This window comes from Plecotus auritus, assembly GCF_963455305.1.
Source record: "Plecotus auritus genome assembly, chromosome: 9".
Lineage (NCBI taxonomy): Eukaryota > Metazoa > Chordata > Mammalia > Chiroptera > Vespertilionidae > Plecotus > Plecotus auritus.
The window spans coordinates 54,112,111-54,127,562 of record NC_137783.1 but is presented as its reverse complement, the minus strand read 5'-3'; the positions used below and the strand labels follow the sequence as shown (position 1 = coordinate 54,127,562).

General features: G+C 41.8%; 2 protein-coding genes across 5 annotated transcripts in view; both read right to left on the bottom strand.

Annotated features, from left to right (window-relative positions):
• Positions 1 to 15,452, bottom strand: part of NRG3 (neuregulin 3) — a 1,127,062-nt gene that overhangs the window by 1,085,006 nt on the left and 26,604 nt on the right. The gene's annotated exons all lie outside the window — the stretch shown is intronic.
• LOC308233267 (small ribosomal subunit protein uS11-like) lies at positions 12,915 to 13,363 on the bottom strand (the record flags this gene model as incomplete). Its single annotated transcript, XM_080640167.1, is given in 3 exon segments — positions 12,915 to 13,146; positions 13,151 to 13,165; positions 13,169 to 13,363. Coding segments are annotated over 3 exon segments (441 nt in total). The 3' UTR covers position 12,915.

Below are 15,452 nucleotides of genomic sequence, written 5' to 3'. Positions count from 1 at the left end.
TCCTGGGCAGGCAGAAGGAATAAATAAATGTGCTCTCTCAAGGGGGAGGTGCTCAGGGGACTCACAGAGGCACTGGACAAATTCCAGGGATCACAGGACTGGGGAAGGGGGGTTTCCCACAGGTAGCTAATGCAGTAGTCTCCCTGATTCATTGACCAGTGAGAGAACCCAAAACTCCATATTTAAGTGTTAAGTAGCTCCTTACTACTCCCAGATTCAAAACATTTCCATAGTTTAGCACCAAAGAAATTTTCAAACATTATTTGATATTGTGGGTTTTGGTGAAGAGATAACATTAAGAGATATCCAGATGATGGTTGATCCATTTCAAAAAAAACTTGAAAGAAATTCCTAACTGCTCAACACCTACTTCATTTCTTTTAGTGTCACCTATGACCCATATTTTTCTGTAATTTTGTATGGTCAAAAAAGCAGCCTCTCCAAGCCAGCTGACCAGCCTTAAGCAGAGAAACCCCTCCTAGGTTCAGCACTGAGCATCAGGTACAGTCTAATCTGGAATGGGCACCTGCTCATTTGAAGATGGAAAAGCAAAGATATCCAGATCGGACCGATGCTTAAAATATGAGAAAGATTTCTTTACAGGGGGGCAGTGTAGCCCATATCCCAGTGTAGTCACCAAAATCACATATTTTAATATCTAATTTCTAAAGAGAATAGGCTATTCATGAAGCATAAACTGTTTTAATAAATGATATATTATCCCAGCATAAAATATTGCCCAAGTGATCTTAGATAAAAATAAAGCCTGCGGCCTTCACAGGATACTGCAATAACAAACCGTAACAGAAAACATCAGCTGGTGTTTGTGTTGAGAGCTTAAAGTACATTCACATCTAATTTGAACCATTGGATATAACCTAAAAATTACCTGCAGGAGGTATTGTTTTCCCAGTTTCACAAATGACGGGACCCAATAATTTATACAGAGTAAAGGACTAAAGCAAGAAGCAAAATTCAAGTCTCTTGAGAGCAAATTGTGTATTTTTAAACAATCCCCTCAGATACTCACTTCAGTGTTGAGACTTCAATATCTGAAAGACTCAGTGGATTTGATTTTTAAAATTCTAAAAGAACATGTGGGCCTCGTCCTAGTGGTTGTAAATGCAATATATGAAATTGCAGTTGCATGAAGAGCTATGTGGGAAAAAATTAATGGCTATTATTTGTTCAGCATTTTCTTATTTATTTTTCTCATTATAAAAGTAACACATGTTCATCATAAAAATATAAACAATATTTAAATAATTATAGTTTCACAAACCAGAGAAAATTGCCATTATTGATGTATATGCAGAGGTGACCTTCAATGTTTTTAGTCGTCCATGTTGCACTCAGATGGAGGGAACAGTGGTTGCGATGCCACCTTAGACAGTCTTGGCACATGGAGACATATAATCTTATACTTTTCAACCTCCTTTTTAAAGGTACGATATACTTTAAATATGTTTAAAGCCTGCTTCAATTTTTCTATATACCAGAGTAAAATTGTGGTCTCCTTCCTGGAAAAGGAGAGGATGAAGTTCATGGAGGCCTTGATTGCTTATCATGCATTCCATATGGGCTCACTGATCATCTGTTGCTTCTAAAGTGCTGAGCAAGGTGCTAGATTAGAAGGACTTGGATCAGGCACAGTTCTGTCCTTAAAATCTTAAAAGCTACTAATTGAACTTGGCTTGCATGAGGACACTGGCGGAGGGAGCACCCTGGATCATTATTCCAAAGGAGTGAGGAAGACAGCTGCAGGCTTCATTCCACAGCTTCATTACTTGAAGCTCCATAATAGCTTCTGCTAAATAACCTTTCCTGATCAAGCCCTTGGTGGTTCTCTCAGAGCAGCCAGAATAAACTCAATCATAAAACTGATTCAAGATGGTGCCAGGGTCTTGACTGCTTTGTCCACTTTTATCAGACTTCCCCTCCCAATGACCCCATCAGGCAGTGCCTATAAGCACCTCCATTTTAAAGATTTGGAAATTAAGACTTGGATACATTCATTAGCTGGACTACAGATTTATCTGACTTGCATGACCAAGCTCTTAACACCACAATATTGACCAGGGGAAGAGAGTAAGAATGCATCAAGTTCAAGGAGCCTGGCCTGGAAGGCACCTGGTTGACCGGATCCCTGCCAAACTTGTATCTTGTCCTCCCAGGTTCCTCTGTGCTTCAGCCCATGGTTCTTTCGGATAAAAGAGTAAGCTGAGGTTGCTCCCCACACAAAACCCTTCTCACCTTTTATTATCCCTAGCAGCAATATTCTTCTCCACATTCATAAGCTTCACTAATCAAAAAAGATTTCCGTGGTCATCCATTCTAGTACATGCTCTCTAATAGCACTCTGCTCCCCCCACCCCATAAAACATGAATGAAGTTTCAGAGCAGCCAGTGCCAAGTAATACTCTGCATGTAAAAAGGCACTGGCATGCACCCAAATACACTCACATATTCATATACCCCATCCAAACCCTGCAAGAAAATACAAAAAGAACAAGGAAACGCTGAGGAAAGAAAAAAGAAAAGTATCTGGAAAACATTGTCCTGAGATTTTAATAATGATGGTTTTTTCTTGGTGAATAAGATTTTGTAGATTTTTCTATGTTTTGTTTACCTGCACTGTCTAATCTTTGGTAATTAACATATATTATTCTCACAGTACATTTCAAAAGCATAATGGCAACTCTAAAATAAGCAATAACCAACATTTGGGTTTTTGTTTTTGTTTTTGTTTTTTCAAGAAAACATATTTACTTGAGCAGTTGCTTAGGTTCTCCCTAAATTGGGTATCCAATGTCATGGCAAGTAATTCAGGGATCACTGTGTTGCCTTTGCCCTGTGTAGGAGCTTCTTCAGAGGACAGGGGAGGGGGTCGACGGAAGTAAAAGGAGTGAAAGGAATGGTTTTAACAATAATAGGACCAACAATTAGTAGCTGAGGAGGAAATGTCCCACCTGATAATCTCATCCCAGAAAAAGCAACTCTGTGCAAGGGCATGAAACACACACAAAAACCAGCACCCCAAATAAGAGCAGCAAAGGAGACTCTGCCACACCCATCCTCACTCGCCCAACCCTCAAAAGTGAGATTCCATAGGGAGGCCATTTCCATTGTACAAGTGTCTCTTGGCCACAGCTGAGGAAAGTGGAGGAGTCCTGGGGGACTCATTCCTGACCACTGAGGGGAGGGGCAGGCATAGTTCCTTGCACTCCCAAGACATGCACAGCAGCAGACTTTACATCTGTGTAGTGCTTTACCTGAAAATTCCATGTTAATATCAATTCTTAGCTCAAAAAGAAATGAACTCTCCATTCCATAACTGAGATACTTTGCAACTTTTAGTCAAATGCCAAAGTATCTCTGAGGCTTTGCTGATATAGTCAAGGCAGTGAAGCCCCTAAACAACACATTGGTATCAATCAAATCAATGGGAAAGAAACTGCTATCATAATATTGGTGACCAAATAAAAAGGACTTTTTAAGAAGTAACTGCTAACACAAATTTACATTCATTCTAAGCATAAGTTCCACTGATTAACCTGGCTTTGCCTGAAGTATAAATGTTAGGGGGAAATGTAACTCACTTTAAGAAGGTGTTTATCAAAATAATCATTCAGCAGCTCTCACTTCCCAGAGCATCGAGCATGCGTAGCATTCATGCCCACAGTGGTGCAGCTCAGTGCCATGCAGGGCAGGGCGTGCATGCTTCTCAGATGAACAGGCAACACTGGGTGTTTGTATTTTGGTCTAAGAACTGTTATCACTAAATTTAAAAAATACTCTAAGTGGAATATTTTATGGCTTTCCACAGGTTATGTTTAACACTTGTTGTTTAACTGAGGTTAAAAATGAGTGTTGATCCAATATGCTCAAGTGCTTTTTCTTGGAAAATCACTGAGTACTCAGGACTCCAGGCTGCAAGGGCTACTCTCAAGTTACCACAGTTGAAGGGATTTGCTTTGCTGGCCTTTCCAATACCTTCTCGCTCTGTGTTTTGGTGGATTGTTTTTTTGTGTGTTTTTTTTGTTTGTGTGTTTGTTTTTGCCCTTCATTGAAAGCTAGAGCTAGAGAACAAACTAGTATAGTCTATTTCACTTGGTGTCCGGTAGGCAAACAGCTAGCGGAGCAGATTATGGGGTGGGAAAGAGTGGGTGACTCATAGGTTATCACCTGCCACAACCATCAAATGTCCTCCCCTTCAGGATTTTAGAGTGAGGTTCTGACACTAAAAATGCTAATTAAGAAAGCTATCAGTGCAGAAAAGTATTCATTTACTTACCTGAAAAGCAGTTTAGATATTTTGTAAAATTCCAGAAAGGGGGCTTTTTAATGACATACATTGCAAAGATCATGCTTACAACATATGTTTCTGAGCATGGAAAAACAAATACAATTTTGGGGCCACTGAACAATGCAATGACAGACCATGTAAAAATTTTATAAGAACTAAGAAAAAGACATGAGACACTAATGCAAAAAGATACATGTACCTCCATGTTCATTGCCACAGCATCATTTACAATGACCAAGACATGGAAGCAACCTAAACATCCATCAATAGATGGGTGGATGGATAAAGAAAATGTGATATATCAATATAGATATAGATATAGATATAGATACAGATATATAGATGTAAATATAGATATAGATATATAGGTATAGATACAGATATATAGATAGATATAGATATAGATATAGATATAGATATAGATATAGATATAGATATAGATATAGATAGATATAGATATACAGTTGATGTAGATATAGAATGTGTGGGTGGATCTTGAGGGCATTATGCTAAGTGAAATATGGGACAGAGAGAGAAAGACAAACACCGTAAGATGACATTGATGTGGAATCTAACAATAAAATGAAACAAACGAAAAACCACACTCATAGATAAAAGATCAGATTGGTGGTTGCCAAGGAGGGGTTTGGGGATAGGCAACATGGCTGAAGGTGATCAAAAGGAACATACTTCCAGTTATAAAGTAAATTAAGTCCTGGGATGTAATGTACAGCATGGTGACTATAGTTAATGATACTGTGTCATATATTTAAAGATTGCTAAGAGATTAGCTCTTGAAAGTTCTCATCACAAGAAAACAGATCTCTCTCGTATTTTGAATAGAAGCTGTGTGCCTCAGATTTAAATATTACTGTTATCTAAGAAACTGAAATTGCTTTGTAGATTCAAACCCTGTCTTCATTCCTAGAGAGAAAAGAGTCTGAATTGGTGTCATGTGGATACAACTAACTTTTCCCTCTCCTCACTTCTCAAAGAACCTTTAAGATTTTGCCAACAGGCTATTCTTCTTACTCTGTAGTAACTTGTGTGCCAAAAACTGTTCACAGGTTTGGAGCCAAATTTGGATCAATGTGCAATGAGCATTTTTGCTACAGCTGAGTGCATATCCTGTGGGATGAAAGCCTGGGCTAAAGAACTCAAATGGAGCAGGTAAAACACTGAACAATCTCTGGGTGAGGGAGCCAGAGCCTCATCCTCTGAATGTGCGAGAACTCTGCCTGGTGAGCCTGTGGGGGAGTGAACTCAGCAACTGGCCACCCACCCCGAGCGGTGATCAGTGAACGGGGACCTGCAGTAGAGATGGGACATTCCTTCGGGATGCAGTCAGCATAGCTTGTACTTTTCTCTTGCTTATTTTGTGTTAAATCTATTAATCTTTTTATCCTCTCCCCCACATTTCTAGTACTTGAATTCTTTTAGCTTTCATAGTTGAAAACAACTGTGCTAATCATACCTGAGTGGCTAATCTCTCTTTACTATGCCAGTATTCTAGAAATTGCCTCATCTCAAGGCAGATGGAAGGCTTCAAGAGAGTATAAGGAACCAGACCCTCTTCAGTTCACCCTGGTCATGGGAATGTCCTAGGAAGTACTTGCTTACAGTGAAACAACCCAAAAAAACTATTTCAGGTGGTCATCTTGCTTTAGCCTTACCCCACATTCTCACCACCATCACAACCTTACCACATAATCACTGTGACCATCGTCATCCTCTCACCCCCACTATCACCGTTACCACCACCCATGTACTGGGTTGAACAGTGTCCCTCCAAAAAAATCATGTGCACTTGAAACCCAGGAATGTGACTTTATTTACATCTTTCCAGATATAATCAGGATGAAGGCATATTGACTGGAGTAAGATGGGCCCTAAATCCAATATGATTGGTGTCTTTATCAGGAGAGGAAAATCTGGACACAGAAACAGACACACAAGGGAGAAGGAGGTAGAGACTGAAGGGATGCCAAGGATTGCTGGCAACCACCAGTAGCCAGAGGAGGCATGGAAGGATTCTACTCTAGAGCCTCAGACATAGACCCACCAAGACCTTGACCTCAGACTTCTGGCCTCTAGTACCTGAAAGAAGATTTCTATTGCTGTAAGCCACCCAGTGTGTGACACTGTATCACAGCTGCCCTAGGAAACTTCTACTCCTCCCATCCCTTCGATCACCCCATCACTCCCACAACCATCAGTACTACCTCCCTCCTCATCATGATAAAAAAAAAATATATATGACTCGGATAACATCCTTTCAAGCCAACACTGGGACTTAGTTTTAGTGGTCAGTGGCTGACAGCACAATATGGACTCATTAAGTGTCTTAACCACTAGTGGTCTGACCCCTGCTACTGGGATTACAGATTTAATGTCTCTCCTTTTTCATCCCCGAACCTCTAGTTTGAGCTTAATGTGCCCACTTCTCCCATTCCCACACAAAGAAAAACAAAAATGGTTTGACATGATAGAGACATCAAAGATATTTTGACCCCATAATCAGACAGAGCTGAGAAGTGATCTCTAGAAAGAATAATTCATACAAAGTCAGTGAATCAACTTCTAACAAAATCAGATCCAGAACTCAGACCTCCAAATCCACCCAATCAACTCTACAAGATGTCTTGCCAGGGAAGTGGATGCAGCATTTTTAATACCTACTGCTGAATGTTAGGAAGTGATATGTGAAAAGTATAAACATTCCTCACCTTGCTTCCAACTACTTGGCTCATTTAAGTCTCATTGCGTCTTACCAGAAAAAAAATGTTTAGTCCTGGCCCAGAGATAAAATTACTGAAATATTCACTATGATAACCATGACGGTATTATCACATGATGACATCTGAGAAAGATGTTTTCTATATTAGCAATGCATAACTGAAGTATCACTACTGCTAAGGGGCATATCCTTAAGATTAACTCCATATACCTATAAAAACTGAAACAACTTAGAGGGAGAATTCTTATCAAGCAATCAGGAGGACACTTGGGAATCAGGGGAGCTGTGATCAGTATGTTAATGAAGATTATCTACATCTTGCATCTAAGCATCAACAAATTAAAGAGGGCCTGTGTTTCTAAAGCATCTGGTAAAGACAAACCTAATGATAAACACAATTAGGCATAGTTCTTCCTTTTGTTCTTTGAAAGTCATCTCATTGTGCTAGCTTTCAAATCAGAGTGCCTTAAGATGCAATCTCTGATACTGAAAATGACACTTCCAAACCCCAACTTCTGAAATTTTTGGAAGAAGAGTATTGAGGAATTTGTAATTTTGATGTACAAAATGCGAGCTCCACTATTAAAAAAATAGTAACTGTTAAGGTTAGTTCCACAAAGCAAGATGTAATTCTGTACCATTTAGTTCCACATTTAGAGTCAAAAAACAGTTAATCTACACAGTTATCCAGTTAATCTGAGTACTTCCAGCTGAAAGTATTTTAAAATAGCAGTTTCCTTAACATCAGTTCCTTTAATAGTTTTATTACAAATCTCCCTTTTTTCTTTTACCCAGTTGATACTCAATTTCATAATGTCATTACGATAGCACTTCTCTCACATATAAAAATAAATATATAAATGGACTAACAAAACACACATATATTTTTAAATTTTAACCAGTGAGGGATGTGCCCCTACTATTTCCTAAGACTCAATCATTGAGCATGTAATAACCTGCAATTCTATCATCTTCCACTGTTTCAGTCTCCGCCAGAGAAGACACCACCACATACCATGATGCATTACTTTTTTCTCCTAATCAGCATGCATATCAGAAGATACTGTTTCCTTTTAGATAGTGGATGCAGGTCCTCTGCAATTCTTAGAATAAGCAAGCAAGAATTCTAAAACCAAATCTATTGCTTGTTTTGCTTAAATGTTTAATGTTTTCCCTAAATAATTCATGTCCTCCCCAAAATAGGTCAGATATGACACAGGTAGCAAATGGAAATTAGAAAATGCTTCAAATGGTGCTACTTTTCCTAGGAACACATATCCTATTGGAAGTCTAACAGGAATCTCAAATTTAGTAAGTCACACACCAAACCACTGACTTCCCCACTACCAACCTCTTCTCCTCCCAGGGGACAGTTTAAAGAAAACAGACAAAGCTCTCTCTATTCATACTAGATTTCTCTCTTTCCCTAATCCCTCTGTCCCTCCCCGCTTCTTAGCAATCTTTATTGTGGACACCATTCAGAAATACCTTTCAAATCAGAACATCTCATCTGCACTTCTCTGCTCCTGCTCCAGTTCCTGCGCAGGCACCCTTCACCCGGCCACTGCGAGAGCTTATCTGCTCTCCTGGCTTCCACTCCTGCCCCTCCATTGTCTATTTTCTACACAAGACAATAACTACACCCCGACTTGGCTATTTCCGGCTGTTTTCCATCTCTCACAGAATAAATTGAAAATACTTGCCGTAACCTCACCCTGGCTTGCTCTCAGAACTCCTGTGCTGTTGTTCTGTCCCCAAGGCCCTTCCTTCCAGAAGGACAAACAGAACCCCACACAAGCTCGCAGCACATGCTCGTCCTCCCTGTCTAGAATGCATTTCTGCAAATATTGTCTTGACCTCAGAACTTTCTCAAATGCCGCCTCCTCAAAGAGTCCTTCTCTAGCCACCCTGTGTAAGATAATGCCCTTGGTAATATCACATGAATGAAGGATCAGCTCGTCATGAAAATGACTATTATGACTTAGGATGAGATGAGAGAGCACCTGGTGAAGGAACATTTGGCTGTACATGGTATGGAAGAGCAGGGTCTATTTTTTGTTGGAAAATAAAATTTGCCTTTTCAATGAAAATGATGATGATGATGATGATGATAACTACAGCAACAGTAGCCAACATCCATTGAACATATGCCCAGCACTGTTCTGGCTATTTTGTCATTCCCATTTATGGGTGAACTGCAAAATCCATTTAATTCTTACAGCCTTGGAGGTAGGTATATTTTTGTTCCCTTTTATAGATTAAGTAACTAATATACCAAGAATACCTAGAAAAGCTTGCATAGCCCCAAACAAGTTAACCTGGTCAAGAAGGCTTTTAAAAGAAACACGACCAAACAAAATTATACAATGTAAGGCTATGGAAATATTGCTATGTGTTTAGAGGGCTGCTTCCTCTAACAAAAGGAAAATGACCCAAGAAATGCGGAACCCTCTCAAAAGACAAGTCCCAGTCATGCAATCACAAATAATCCCAAAGGCAGAACAGAATGCATTCCAAGTGCCAATCCAGCTACAGGGTGAGGAATGATTTTTAAAGAGGAAAAACATGAAAACTGGGCATAGGGCAACTACTGATTAGCAGTAATGACCTATAAGAACAATATAGAAAAAAATGCATAAATTTCCAGAAAGAGTTGAAATTGTGCTAAAAGTATGAGTATCCAAAGGAGTCCCTTACGTTCTACTGAATCTAACAAGGACATTTTCTGTAATTTTCTATGAATTACAGTAACAGATGTGAAAGAGAATATTATTTTTCCTACTCCTCTCTAATTCCATGTTCTGTTGGGAGGTGGGAAAGAAATCTGGTACAAGGAAACCGCACACTTCAGATCTCTAAAACTTAGGTCTGCTGTCCAAGAAATAACACATCCAAGTAGCCAGAAGGTTTGCAGATAAGAGAATGTTCCACAAACCTGGAGGAGAAGTAGAATGGGAAAGACCAAAAGAACTCTGAAGAGCCCTAACCGGTTTGGCTCAGTGGATAGACCATCGGCCTGCGGACTGAAGGGTCCCAGGTTCGATTCCGGTCAAGGGCATGTACCGTGTTTCCCCGAAAATAAAACATCCTCCGAAAATAAGACCTACTTACAGGTTTCCTTCTGAGTGAAATATAAGGCATCCCCCAAAAATAAGGCCCCCAGGCTCTGTCCCAGAATGAAAATTAATTTACCGTAAAGTGGTCGCTAGGGCCGCCCCGACTGGCGTCTAGCAACCAGTGATGTTACACGGAGTCCTGATGTCACTGCTGTGTGGAGGCGGAGCGGAGGTCGGAGTGAGCGGTGAGCGCTGGGCGGGAGAGAGGAGGAGACTTTCGCAGATACGTGTAGAAGAACAGGAGGATTAGAGCGGACGGGACGCGGCGAAGGTGGTGAGTGCTGGTCTGTCTCTGGTGACACTACCTGATGCTCGCAGCCGCCTTCATGATGACTGAAGTTTCTCAGACAGTGGCAGACCCTGCTCCAGCCCAGATCCAGGCCCCAGCAAACCCAGTGACAGTGCCCAGGCAGGCCCCAGGGGGTAAATGTCTGATAAAGGGGTAGGGGGGATGTCTGGTGAAGGTGTTCAGTGGCACAGGGGTAGGGGGAGGGGGATCACTTAAAATGACACAGGAGGATCAGAGGGGGCAATCAAAATGACACAGGAGGATCAAAAGGGGTTACTAAAATGGTAATACCCCCTCTGATTCTCCTGTGCCATTTTGATTCCCCCCTCTGATCCCCCCTGTGTCATTTTGAGTGATCCCCCTCCCCCAACCTTGATACCCCAATTCCTTTTTTTTTTCCCCTAGAAATGAGCGCAAAAAGAAAAAGCTACTCCATGGAGTACAAGAAAGGAATCGTGGAAGACTCTTGGGGCCAAAATCTTACTGCTTTCTGCAAAGAGAAGATGTTGAGTATCCGATTGGTCTGAAAATGGCAAGCAGAGTATGGTAACCTCATTGAACAAGTGGACAAGGGAAATGCTAAAAAGCGCAAGTGTGGATCAGGTCACCAACCATTATTTTCTGAGCTGGAAGACTTGATCTGTGAATGGGTTGTTGACAGGAGAGCAAAGGCTTTGGATGTAAATAGGGCTCAGATTCAAGAATTTGCCCTTGCAATGGCACCACAGTTTGACATAGCCCCCGAAGACTTCAAAGCATCACAACACTGGCTGGATAATTTCCTTCAGCGAAGTGAACTGTCTTTAAGAAGATCTACAACATTGTTTAGGTTGGAAGATACTCAAGTTATTAAGCGAGCACTTGCATTCAAGTCCTTTATTGATGATGCTGACTTCTCTAAATACAATCTTTCCAACATGATTGCTATGGATGAAACTGCAGTGTTTATGGGCCAATCATCTCAAACAACAATTGAACAGCGGGGTGCCTCCTTAGCGTACATTCCCTCCACTGCTTACGAAAGTGCACGTGTTTCCTGTATTTTGGCAATTCGTCTGGATGGTACTAAAATCCCACCTTTAATCATTTCTAAGGGCAAGAAGGAAAAGATTGAACATGTTTTGGGCATTTTTATTCTTGAAACTGAAAAAGCCTGGGCCACACAAGCAGTTATATAAGGAAGTGGGTCGATTTAATGCTGCCGCTTGTTATGCGAGGGAGCCAAAGAGGTCTGCTAGTCTGGGATGCAGCCAGCACTCACCGCGCTAAAGACATGAAGACATTTCTTCACAAAAGAAAAATAGATCAGATAATGATTCCCGCAGGAATGACGGCCTATCTCCAGACTCTTGATATTGCAATAAACAAGCCATTCAAAGACAATTTGCGCATGGAAATTAATGACTACATTGAAAATAGAATGGAGAGAAATCAGCTTGGAAACTTTGTGAAACCTAAACTGCAAGAAGTTGTGACTTGGGTGAAGAATTCATGGGAGAAAATCACTGACAGCTGCATTGCAAATGCACTGCGAGCAGGCTACCTTGACAAGAAGCATTTAAAGACAGTGCTATTGCTAAACATGAGAGATTTGGTCCACTGATTCTGAAAGAAATGGAGTCACAAGAAATTCACCAGGAAATTCAGGAATTGGATTGTTATGACGATGTTCCAGAAGATGATGACATGATTGTCATTGAATAAATGAGTAATTTCTTGATACTGTAGGATTCACAGTTTTTCTGGTTTGTGTTGACAACTACCATACTACCGTACCGTATACAGGTAATAAATTTCATTTATTTTCATTTAACAATAAATGTGTACCGTATTCTTCTTCATGGAAAAATAAGACATCCCCTGAAAATAAGACCTAGCGTGTCTTTGGGGGCAAAAATTAATATAAGACACTGTCTTATTTTCGGGGAAACAGAGTACCTTGGTTGTAGGCATATCCCCAGTAGGGGGTGTGCAGGAGGCAGCTGATCGATGTTTCTCTCTCATCAATGTTTCTAATTCTCTATCCCTCTCGCTTCCTCTCTGTAAAAAAATCAATAAAATATATTTTTTTTAAAAAAGAACTCTGAAGATAATTGAGTACAGTGTGGTTTGCAACAAGGGGAAGAGGATGGGACCCATGATCCAGGAAAAAAATAGTGATTTGTGAGCACATAAAAAACAAAAACAGTGATCGCTTAGGGCCAATGTGGATTCATGAAGAATGATTCGGGCCAAATGAGTGTCTTTTCTATTTCTTTCTTTCTTTTTTTTTTTTTTTTTTTTTTTGCTAAAGTTAGAGAATGGCACATGATGCCAAATTCATGAACGATATAAAGCTGGGAGGATCAGTTAATATGCTGCATAAAGGTTAGAACAGTCCTGGTCTGGATGGCTATCTTTTTTTTTTTTTTTTTAGTGGACACTAAGGCAATTTATTAAGAGAAAACAATAATTTGAGGAGTCCCGTTCACAGAGGGCGACCACGGCAAACCCCTTTCCTGCGGGTGCTGCCGGAGGGGATGGGAGTGACATCCTCAATCCAACAGATCTTCATTCCCAAGCGAGCAAGGACTCTTAGAGCTGACTGGGCCCCTGGTCCAGGAGTCTTGGTCCTATTTCTAACTGTGGCCTGGAGTTTGATGTGAAGAGCAGTGATGCCCAGCTCCTGGCACCTCTGAGCCACATCCTGGGCAGCCATCGTATGGAGAGGACTCATCTCAGTCAGCCTTTACCTTCATCCCACCAGTCACACAGCAGATGGTTTCCTGGCCATAAAGATCAGTGACATGGACAAAAGTGTCACTGAAGGATGCAAAGATGTGGCAGACCCCAAATACATTTTCTCCTTCAGCCACCTGACATCCCAGGCTGATGACCTGTTCTTCCTTCTTTTCCTCCCCCTTGCGAGGTGCCATGTGTCTCGTCCAGACTCCACCACCGGAAAGAGAGATGGGAGAGGGCGGGGCTCGCTAACAATTTTTAAGCACTAATTATTCACCTCCTTTCATTCTTTCCAGAAACATCTAAGGTAGGTACTATGATACCCTTCTCATAAAATTGTGGAAACTTAGGCTGAAAGGAGGTGACTTGGCAAAGATCAGTCATTTATGAAGGAGGTGGCTTCAGAGTCTGTGAGTGAGTCCTCACCCCTAGCGGCCAGGACACTGCGGTGCGAAGCCCTGACCTACGACAAGACACTGTGAGGCCATTCATTTACCTTCGAGGTGAGACAGGCAGTGAAAAGAAGACCTCGGTCTTCACGCGTGTGAAGCAAAGACAGACTCATTCTTTGGGCTCCATCGCCCCAGGAGGAGCATGCGTAGGAGGTGGAATGTGCCTGAATGAGGCAGCACTTGTAAGGATGAGCCCATCAGATAACAGAAGGGAGAGTCTAAGGGGACCCCGCGCCTTGCCCCAGAGGAGTCCAAGCAGAGGCTGAGAGCCATTTCTGTGGAGAGATTCAAACCAGAATGAAGCCCATGCTCTCCTCCCAAGTCTGAGGCAGTGAGGATGCGATCTGGGCTATGACTGAGATAAACTGGAGTCGCGAAGGCAGAGCAATCCATGTTTGCCACCTGGGTCATAGGTGCCCTTGTCTAGCCGCATTTCCAAAGAAGCACTGACAGCAATGTGCGTGCTTGGCGTGAGGGCCAGGGCTCTGCGGGAATCACTGGCTAATTCCGAGTCCACCTTGGGAATTAACGTGGAAAACATGGAATAGGTGAACACACTTGTGTTCTTTCACTCCGCACCATCACCCGGAAACAACAGTGGTCCATCCTGTGGCCTGGGCCAGGCCTTCCAACAACAGCCAGTGAGGCTGCAAGCCCTGGGGGTGAGACTCTCCAGATGGGGTCACTGGGGTGTTTGAAACCGTGCGATGCTGGCCATCTGATGTGCTGGCTCTCGGCACACTGGTATCACTCAACCACCATTAAGCACTATTAGCCCAACAGAAACACCAACGGCAGCAACTGGGCCAGAGTCGATGCGTCCTGGCAACATTTATCTCCCTTCTCACCAGCTTATTCAATTTTGTTTTCTCTTATCACATTACCCCACTGCCTGGCCTTTCAGGAGTTAAAGAAAAACCTCATACATGACTTGTGCCTAATCTGTTATGAGAAACACAGCTGGTCCTCTCACTGTTCCCAGCACACCGAGAAATGATGGTGAGATACAATTACATGCCATGCACCTGGGGGGCAGGTGGTGACTGAGCTGGAACCACGCCTGCCAGGAGGATAGGGGCTCTGAGTCTGTAAAAGCACAAAGGGAAAAAAATCCCATTTCCTTATGTATCACATCACATGTGGCACAAATATCTTTTGAGATATTTTAGAATGTAATTGAACAGTTCATAGGAAGCAACAGACATCTTTAAATCACAACCTTACACCCTGGCAGGTGTGCTCAGTGGTTAGAGCATCAGCCCACATACCGAAGGGTCTTGGGTTCAATTACCCATCAAGAGCACTTACCTGGGTCACAGGTTCAATCTGTGGCTCTGGTGGGGGCACTTTTGGGAGACAACCAATCAATGTGCACATCAATGTTTCTTTCCCCCCCACCACTTCCTCCCTTCCACTCGCTCTAAAAAAAAAAAAAAAAAAAAATCTTCAGGTGCGGATTAACCAAAAAAATGAAAATAAATAAATCCCAACCCTAATTCCAAATTCCGACCCCTCATATCACCAGCAGGGAGATCACAGGCCAGTTCTTAACTACTCTGCACTTCAAGCTCCTTTTCAGTGAAATGAAAATAATAATAGCATCTGCCCTATCAGACCATGTTGGAATTAAATGAGATGCTGTCTACAGTCCCTGACAGGTACTTAGGAAAGGCTCAATGCAGTATAATGCCGCCATGAATAGTATTTTCAGTAGTTTCCTTTAGGAAACTAGAAGGTAAATTTCACTCAGGAGCCCAAGATTTTAAAGTTAAAGAGGTGCTGGCTGTAACCACTTCACTCGCAAATGCACTGCGCATCCTAGGCCGCCTGT